General features: G+C 40.8%; 1 protein-coding gene across 2 annotated transcripts in view; it reads left to right on the forward strand.

Annotated features, from left to right (window-relative positions):
* Nucleotides 1–10,289, forward strand: part of LOC129751763 (uncharacterized) — a 76,725-nt gene extending 66,436 nt beyond the window's left edge. For both annotated transcript variants that reach the window (XM_055747469.1, XM_055747460.1), the window contains exon 7: nucleotides 9,394–10,289. In XM_055747469.1, coding sequence (XP_055603444.1) covers nucleotides 9,394–9,650 — 257 coding nt within the window. In that variant the 3' untranslated portion in view covers nucleotides 9,651–10,289. The remainder of the gene's footprint in view (nucleotides 1–9,393) is intronic.
* Nucleotides 10,290–10,354: the final 65 nt, after the last annotated feature.

Consider the following 10,354-nt stretch of genomic DNA (forward strand, 5'->3'; position numbering starts at 1 on the left):
TGTTATTCCTAATTCCTTACGTAAACATCACCATGAATTTGACAGAAAAATTTGACAAGTCGCTTAAAAGTCGCAAAAGTTTTTTTAAACTCCCTAGAAGAACCATCAATGGTCCATGAGAATGTGCTGAACGAACATAAAGGAACTTTTTGAAACCCAACAAGTTGCGTTAAATTCGCTTAGAAGTTCCTTTGGCCGATGACATAGTGAATGCGATGCTATGCGAATTGGCGGAAAATTTACGGACGCAGCCTACGCGAACTCGAGCGGCGGAACAAATTGACATCTGCTTCGCCGCGTTGAGTATGTCAGGTTTAAGCGATTCACATACATTTTCATCAAATGTGGTTCACCGCATTGAACCGCATTCACCGCATCGCATCGCATCGTATTCACTATGTCATCGGCCTTTGTCATTATCTTTTATCTTTCAAAAGGCGCTAAAGCAGGGAGATGGCATCCCTATCCTTTGTCATTGAATTTGACAACCATCAAAATTACGGGCCCACGATTTTGTGGGCCCATAACAAACCTGACATTTTGCTGTCAAAGACCCGAACTAAATGTCAAATGCTAGAGAAGTATGGTTGATAGCACACTAACACATCAATTATTCTGATTCCTCATTGGTTAAAATTTTGACTTTTGAGACTTCATACTGCTTTGAGAGGAAAACACCATAAACGTCTCTCCCGATGGATAGAAAAAAGAAAAAGATTCTTGTTCGAAAGAAGAACTAGATTGCCACCTCCCTGCGCTAAAGGCATTAAAAGTTCCTTTGCAACTTCAAAGGGGCATGGGTACCTAAAGGTCTCCTAGAGCTTTTGACTATCTCAGGCTAAGAACTTTGGGAAAAAAGCAAAAGTTCTTGGGAAAAGGTGAAAGCAGTTCAGGAGATCTGATAATAAGAATACTTCATATAACTACACGCCCTTCCAAGCAAGATTGTGCCATGTGGATAAACGAGCAAGTGAGAAAAACGCGATTAAAGTTTTGATCTGTTTTTTTTTTTATTTTCGTTAAATTTCTGACTCTCCGCATCTTTTATGAATGTTGTTATTTGAAGTTGGTCAATTTACAATAGAATATATACAGACCCTGTTCGTTTTTGGCAACATTCGATGGCGAATGGCTCCAAAACTTCACTTGTCGTTGAAAGTGGCTCCTCTACATCGTTGTCGATGTAGCTACTGTTGAACCACCCTAATGGTTCGACATACATCAACTGTTTCATCGACTGCCAACTGGCAGCACTAGTGTTTTATCGACAGACTTGAACAGTGCTATTTCTATTATACGACGATATAATACATTCTGCTTTTAAGCCTAGTCCACACTAGGCAACATGAACTGCGATTTTTGTTATGAGACGAACTTTGTTGTCTGTTGTTGTTGTTGGAAACCTGAGACGGTCTCAGTGTCTCCCGAAGAAAATAGGAGACGCTGAGACCGTCTCGAGACGAACCGTCTCCTAGTGTGGACTAGGCTTTACTTGTTACACGAGATAGTCGCGTATTTATTCTTATCCGATCGTTCCAACATCCGGTCTTCCACACCTCGCCACAGGTTATGTGCTCAGCACTGGGACCTTTCGGAACAGATTTTACCGTGTCACGCGTTTTTATTTGGAAAGTGGTGAGTTTTTCACGGTCAGCGTAAGTTTCGCGAGTGAAAATGGACTTTGCCAAAGTTGGTGTCACGCGGCTGAATAGCCGGAACTATCGTTCGTGGTCGTTTAAAGTTCAGATGTTGCTGCTGAGAGAAGGAACATGGTCATACGTCGAGCCAGGGATTCCACCTAACCCGGTCACCGCAGAGTGGACTGAAGGGGACGCTAAGGCGAGAGCAGCCATCGTATTGTTGGTGGAGGACAACCAGCATAACTTAATAATCGCCAAAACGACAGCAAAAAGCACGTGGGAAGCGCTAAAATCTCACCACCATAAGGCTACTCTTACGGGTAAAGTGGCACTGCTGAAGGAAATATGCAGCACGGATTACCAAGAGGGAGACAACATGGAGGAGTTTTTATACGGCATGGAAGATCTATTTTCACGTCTTGAAAACTCAGGTGAGAAGCTATCGGATTATATGCAAGTCGCCATGATCCTCCGCAGCCTTCCGAAAGCTTTCGACAGCCTCACTACAGCGTTGGAAAGCCGAGCGGATGTTGAGCTGACAATGGATCTCGTCAGGTCTAAATTGATAGACGAGAGCGAGAAACTCTTCGGCGGGAAATCCGTGGACGAACGGGTTCTAAAATCGGACAGTTCTGGACGTGGGCCAGCCACATGTTATTTCTGTGGAGTGGCCGGTCATAAGAAGAAGAACTGCAGGAAGTTTTTGTCCGAGAAGACGAACGAGAAGAAGAGTAAACCGAAGCTGAAAAAAGTGCGCGAAAACGATAAAAAATCGTTCACGTTTAAAGTTCGAGCAAACCAACACACTAGTGAATCTCGGTTGTGGTTGTTAGACTCGGGGGCAACATCACATATGTGTAGTGATGAACGTTTATTTGTTGAGCTTTCACGTAAATCTCGTTCGAGTGTAATTGTTGCCGACGGATCGGAAAAATCGGTTGAAGGTATAGGTAGTTGCCTAATCGATTGTGTGAACAGTATTGGTGAAGCTATCGAGCTTACGTTGAGTGATGTATTGTTTGTGCCCGAACTCGAAGGGAATATGATTTCGATCAGCAAGTTAGCTGCGAAAGGTGTCCAAACAACATTCAACAATACTGGATGTAAAATGATTTACGCGAACTCGATTATCGCGGTCGGTGATAAAATTGACAATATGTATTGGCTCAGGATTTGCCAAGATCGAGTGAATAAAGTGAATGAAAAAGCCCATCAGAAGAACTGCCAGCATATTTGGCATAGCCGTCTGGGGCATAGAGATGTGAATGTGTTAAATAAAATCCAGCAGAAGAAATTAGCAACTGGATTCGATGTTGTTAATTGTGGAAAAGTTTTAACATGCGAAAGTTGCATAAAGGGTAAAATGACCAGGCCGTCATTTCATCGGATTGCTGAAAAATCTTCTAGTGCTGTCCTGGATGTTGTTCACAGTGACGTATGTGGTCCAATTGATCCAGTTTCCCCAGGAGGATGCCGCTACTATGTAACGTTGATCGACGATTTTAGCCGATTTTGCTTTGTTTACTTTTTGAAGCGAAAATCGGAGGTGGCTCAGAAAATCCAGGAATATGTGAGGATGACCGAGAATCAGTTTGGCCGGAAGCCGCGAGCCATTCGGTCGGACCAAGGTGGAGAATATTCCGGAAAGTGCCTGCGACAGTTTTACTTGGCAGAAGGAATTCGTCCGCAATTCACCGCAGCATACTCTCCACAACAGAACGGAGTGTCCGAACGAAAAAACCGTTCATTGTGTGAGATGGCACGATGCATGTTGGAAGAGTCTGGGTTAGCGAAAAAGTTTTGGGCAGAAGCGATCAACACTGCCTGCTATGTGCAAAACCGTTTGCCAACATCAGCCGCTGCACGCACACCATTTGAGCTCTGGTTTGGCCGTGTGCCTGATTTAGCTCATCTCCGGATTTTTGGATGTAGTGCGTATGTCATGGTGCCGCCGACGAAACGAAAGAAGATGAGTGCAAAAGCTACCAAATTAGTGTTTGTGGAGTACTCAGACGAACACAAAGCGTATCGTTTGCTGAATCCTCGTACTGCAGCTATCACCATCAGTCGTGATGTTCGATTCATCGAAAATGATGGTAGTCCAGAAATAACAATAAGTGATACAAAAAGTGATATCCAAGAAATTGAAGTGAGTTTGGGAACGGGCGGTTCTCCTCCGATAATGGACAGTGAAAGTGTACAAAGCTCGGAAGAAGAATTCCACGGGTGGGATAGCACCCTCGAGCAAGAAGATTTCTGGAATAGTGAAGAAGCTGGTTGGTTGCGTGAAATTTGGGAAAATGATGACGAAAGTGAGCAAGCATCCAACGAAAATCAACAGCAGCCAGTGGTTCGCCGTACCACACGTTCGACGGCGGGTGTACCGCCAGTGCGGTATGATGAGGAAGTGTTTTCGGTAAAACAAGCTTACGTTGAGCCGAAGTCATACCAGGAAGCTATGTCTAGTCTTCAGCGAGCCGAGTGGATAGCAGCGATGGATGATGAGATGCAATCTCATTACGAAAACGGGACGTGGGAGTTGACGGAGTTGCCGAAAACTCACCGCGCTATCGGCTGCAAGTGGATTTACAAGTGTAAAACTAACGAAAACGGGAATTTGGTGCGATATAAAGCCCGTCTTGTCGCCCAAGGGTTTTGCCAAAAATACGGGACCGAATATGATTTGGTTTTTGCTCCCGTTGTGCGTCAAATAACATTTCGTTTGGTTTTATCTATAGCGAGCCGCAGGAGAATGTTAGCAAAACATCTAGACATCAAAACTGCTTACCTCTACGGGCAGCTTAAGGAGGAGATTTACATGCTGCAGCCTCCGGGATACGGCAGTAAAAATCCCAAAATGGTTTGCAGATTACGACGGAGCCTTTACGGTCTCAAACAGGCGGCGAGAATCTGGAACAAGGAAATCGACCATGTCCTTAAGTGTATGCGTTTTGTACCATCTAAAGCGGATCCTTGTTTGTATGTTCGCTTTGTAGATGGTAAGTACGAGTTTATACTCATCTACGTTGATGACGTCATAGTGATTAGCAATACCGAAGGCGAGTTTGCAGCAGTGGCCAACAACTTGGAAAAACATTTCAAACTGTCAGTTATGGGTGATTTGAAATTTTTCCTTGGTATCCAAATTCGATGCGAGAATGGCCGATTCCGTATAAACCAGCGGGCCTATTTGAGTCGGGTCCTAGAGCAGTTCGGAATGACGCAAGCTAAGCCATCCAAAGTACCAATGGATGTTGGCTTTCTACAACAAAAGGAGGAGTCAAGCAAGCCGCTAGAATCCGGTGATCAGTACCGCCGACTTGTTGGAATTTTGTTGTATGCAGCCGTGACAAGCCGTCCAGATATTTCGATCGCTACTTCAATTCTGGGGCGGCGTGTGCAGAATCCGACAGAGGCTGATTGGTGTGAAGCAAAACGTATTCTCCGTTACATTAAGGGTACGTTGAACGTCGAATTATGCTTAGGATACGATGAGCGGAATTTGGAATGTTCGGTGGACGCTGATTGGGCAGGTGACGTCAGCGACAGAAAATCAAACTCGGGATTTCTGTTTAAGTTTGGTGGTGGCGTTATTGGATGGGGGTGCCATAAGCAAACATGTGTGGCTCTATCCAGTACTGAAGCTGAGTATATTGCCCTGGCGGAGTGCCTTCAAGAAGTCAAATATGTATTCAAACTTCTCGAGGATCTCGGTGAACCAATCCGTTATCCCATCATCGTGAAAGAGGACAACCAGAGTTGTATCGCACTCACCCAGGAAGGCCGAACGGAAAAGAAATCCAAGCACATCGATACGAAATACAACTTCGTGAAGGACATGGTTCGAGACGGTAAGGTTCGACTGGAGTATTGCCCTACCGAGAACATGGAAGCTGACCTCTTAACCAAGCCGCTTCCAGCTGTTAAACTTCGACGACTCCGGGAGGCTATCGGCATCCATGAAATCAGCGCTGAGGAGGAGTGTTGAACCACCCTAATGGTTCGACATACATCAACTGTTTCATCGACTGCCAACTGGCAGCACTAGTGTTTTATCGACAGACTTGAACAGTGCTATTTCTATTATACGACGATATAATACATTCTGCTTTTACTTGTTACACGAGATAGTCGCGTATTTATTCTTATCCGATCGTTCCAACATCCGGTCTTCCACACCTCGCCACAGCTACCCCCACCGTCTTGGTCTCTTGCATGTGCGCTGTCCTCATCCCGTCAAATTTAACATTCAATATAATTTTAAATTCAAATTTAACCTTACAAATTACTAAACATTTGGCTATTGGTTTTCGTCTCTTAAGTTTTTATTCTTAAGTCTTAAAAAAAAGCAAAAATAGTTATATCGAATGAATGCCTCGAATCTACACAGTAAACGAAAATTACCGAGTTCGGTAATTTTTTTACCGAAATCCTAACATGTGTAAATCGGTAAACTGTTCGGTAATTTTTTCGGTAAAAAATAAACGAACATCGGTAAATCGATTCTTCATTTACCGATGTTCGTTTATTTTTTACCGAAAAAATTACCGAACAGTTTACCGATTTACACATGTTAGGATTTCGGTAAAAAAATTACCGAACTCGGTAATTTTCGTTTACTGTGTACTCTTTATAAAAAAAGTAAAAAAAAATCGTTGTAAAACAAAACGAAATAAAAAACGCTACGAACTTTATTCCCGATCTATTGTTTTTTATGAAATGAAATTCAACATAAATTAATAATGTTTCTTTAAAAAAGAAACACAGGACAAAACTTCCCCTTTAGACACTTTTTTTTTAAGCCAAAATGTATCACTCAAAGAGCATAAATGTAGAAGAAAAATGTTCATGCACGTTGCAATGATAAGAGCGTTGGTTTTACTCGTTTAATATCATATTTAATAGCTTATATGGCGCAACAACGCAGATAGGCAGGTGATAATGTAGTTGCGTTATAATAACCCTGTAGGGGAGATGGGGGCATAATGGCCACCTTAAGGAAAACGGTTATTTAACCATAGAAAATAGCTATAATATGGAGGTTACATTATTGTTTCGTGTTCAGACACTTGAAAAGCCTATTCCCTAACGGGCTGAAACGTGAAAAACTAGATGAAAACGTTAAAAAATGCATTTTAAAAAAATTTGCCAAAAGCTGAAAACCAGCCACTGTGGAGGCATAATGAGAACCCCCCCTGAGGCAGTATGAGCACCATTAATCAGAGCAAGATGTGCGTTTTTGCCGGGGAATCTAGCAGCGAATTCAATTCGATGAAGTCAGGTGAGTCGTAGATTCATCAAACAAAGCAATAACAAAATAATCTAGGTCTGTTTGTAGAATACAAACAATTCACGCACGCTCATACATTAAGTGCTTTGTTCGGAGGATGATGCTACTAGCCGTATAATGTAACAATAAAAAAATCGATCATGAATTGTGAATGGAAAAAAAATCACCTCGAACAGAAATCTAACTCTAGTCTTTTGATTACCTCTCCGACACCTTACCAATAGGCTAAATTGTCGGATGAAAACTAGTCAAGGTGTGGCGCTTTAAATCAATTTTAATTCGCTGCTAGATTCTACGGCAGAAAATGCTCATTATGCCTCGATAATATGGTGCTCTATATGCCCCTAGTCAACAAATTTAAGTAAAAACGTGTTTTTTTTTTTTTTTTTTTTTTTTCTTTATTTCGTTTGTTTAGTGGCAAAGAAGCTTAAAAAACTGTTGCAGCCACCACACTAGTGCATTATTACAAGTGCAAGTATCTTATACATTATTTCTATACAATTTAAATAACTAGCGAAATTCAATTTTCATTTTAACAAACTGTGCATCATAACAAAATTCAAAAAATATATTAGTTGCAATCAGAGAATGTTTCCACTATTCAATTATGATTTGGCAAATCTTGAATGTCAGTTATTTTTAAAGCTTTAGATTTTTCATCTTTTTTAAGAAACACAAATCCGTTTGAGAACCACACAAATTTGTAATGGTGATCTGTTTTAAATTTTCTCGCTATTCCTAGGAGACGTTGATTTAAGTGCGTCAGTCGGTGGTTGAAGTAAATCCGTTGATCGATGTTTAGTCCAATGTCAATGCAGCTCAGTGGTTTTTCCCGCGCCATTCTCATTATTTTATCCTTAAGTGCTATGTTCATGAAGCGGACCAGGATCGGAGATAGACCTCTGCCATTCGATGAAGACAGTCGCGTGATACCAATAATGTCATAAGAATTGCAGGATATTCCCAGGCTACTTAATATGTTGTTTAACAGATGAACAAGATCCTCGTTTATAAGCTGCACCACATTCGAAATGAGCAGGTGACCCTCCATTGAAGATTGTTTGATCATATTAACTTCGAAGTTCAATTCTTCAATGTACTGTCGATTTTCTGTTTGATCATTCTTAAGTTCAGCTATCTCATTTTTCATAGATGAAACAATAGATTTATGATCATCTAGTGAAACTTTCATTTGTTCGAATTCGTTCGAAATAAATTGTTGAGAAACTTTCACCTCCTCAACCTCATGTTGTAGCTTTTCAATTGATTTATTTATATTTTCCGCAATGTTATCTATTCTTATATTTGTTGAGCTGCTAGCATTTAAAATGTCGTTTTTGATCATTTGGTGCAATTCTAAAAGAGTGATTTCTGGACCACCCTGATCGGATGTTGACTCACGATCATCGTCATTGTTGATCTCGATAGCTGCTGCCACAATCTTTTGTTTTTTTAGATTATTATCATCAAGCTTGTCAGGTGACACTGTTTCATCAGTAGCACGGTTTTTGTTGCGTCGCGTCATTCTGTCACACAGCAACAATAGCCGCGATAATAAAAAACAAAATTCCACTCTTCGATGAATAAATCGGCAGAAAAGGCTTCAAAATTCACTATTGACGGCTTCCACCGGATAGCCTGCAGTTGTCCGGGATAATATCAAGGCTATTCTGGAGATCAGCACGAATTATACCGGCGTAAGTAAAGAAATACACTTTTTATTTTGAAGAGAATCTACGAATCAAAAAGCCGTACCGATACTTGCACTTTAGGGTATCAACTGATAACTGGTAATTGATAAAAGTGAAAAATCAAAAATTTTATGATGGTAAAAATTGAGAAACAATGTGTACATCATGTTGCAGTGCGTACATTATTGATCAAGGTTATTTTAAGATCATAAGAGCTTATTTCGTGGTGCTCAAAAATTATAATATTTTCGTAACTTTATAACCAAGCTAGTTTTTTTTAAATATCTCTGTAAAGATGATAAGGAGATTCCTTTTTTTGTGAAAAATTAATACTATAGGAAGTACGAAACAAATCCTCATGAAAATTTATTTAAGAAAATACGCACTTTCGTAGAAAAGCGTAGTTCTCATTATGCCTCGGGTGCTCGTTATGCCCTCATCTCCCCTAGTAGGGATTAATCATCCAACAGGATGAAAATCCCAGGAAAAAAAAAACCCTGCAGGACACTTTGAAACGTCGGTTTTATCCGTTTTAGGCGTTTTATAAGTTTTGTGAAAATTATTGCGCCCCGAGGGTTCAACAACTAAAAATATGCTCCTAATTTTTCAGGAAAAATACATGTGTGCGTGTTTAGGTCCTTAAAAAGTTCTATTCTAAGTCTAAAAACTATGAGATACTTAAAAAAAATATTTAACGTCGCCTTCTATTCAATTTGTTTTCACTAATTATTTAAGTGATATATTCAAAAGAAATCCCTTTCCATCGTTTCAGACTACTATCTTGCGGACTACCTGAATCCGGTATCCAAGGAAGAAATCGTGCAAGAGTGCGGGCTCCGGTCAGCAACTTCCGGGGGCGGACAGCGGCCAACGAGCGGACCGGATGGCGCTGCAACAGCCGATTACTACATCACCACGATCGACCCGATCGAGCTGGGCATTAACATGAGCTCAGGCCAGGACGAAGACCAGATACTGTTCGAGGATGATTTCAATCTCAACTACTTTGGCAACAACATTATGACATGACGTCGAGCGCTACAGCACCAGCAACAGTCGCACCTTCAACAGATTCAAATTCTTCCGGAACCGTCGGCACAAGCTTCCGGAGAAGAGCCATTGGTCGGAATGGCCTCCGGAGTAGAAGTTGAATTTCTCGCCATACCAAGTGACGAAACGGTATGCGGGTTAAAGAATTAGGTAGAATTTGAACGATGCAACGTGTTTTCTTACCGTCTCATCTAGTCCATTGCATGTATGAATGCATCAAAGCAATAATGAGAATTTTATTTTTGTTCGTGTGAATCGTGTTACTTATACGAATATTAATTTCTGTAGTGATAATCAAGTAAGGGCAAATGAATGATCCATTCAAAAGAAAAAAAAAATCATGTAAATACTGCTATAAACTTTAGTGTAGCCAATAAACTACGTAGCTGAAATATAAACCAAACAAAAAACAACATGAAAATGATGCTAGTCAATAGTAAAATAAATGTATTTTGCAAAAGATTTTTGCACCGAAAGACGAATGCGGGAATCGATAGAAGACTTCTTGTTATTACAACGGTAAAATGCAATCGAATACAGCAATATCATAATCCCAGTTTCCAACCAGCCAGTGTTGTATGATGTACAAAACAGTCTCTAAATAAATGGCCTTATTTAAATCCGTATTCGTTTGTGGTTGTTTAATTTCTTCACACTTCCAACTGCCACCAAATCTCTGTGGG

The sequence above is a fragment of the Uranotaenia lowii genome, chromosome 1, assembly GCF_029784155.1.
Source record: "Uranotaenia lowii strain MFRU-FL chromosome 1, ASM2978415v1, whole genome shotgun sequence".
In the NCBI taxonomy this organism is placed as follows: domain Eukaryota; kingdom Metazoa; phylum Arthropoda; class Insecta; order Diptera; family Culicidae; genus Uranotaenia; species Uranotaenia lowii.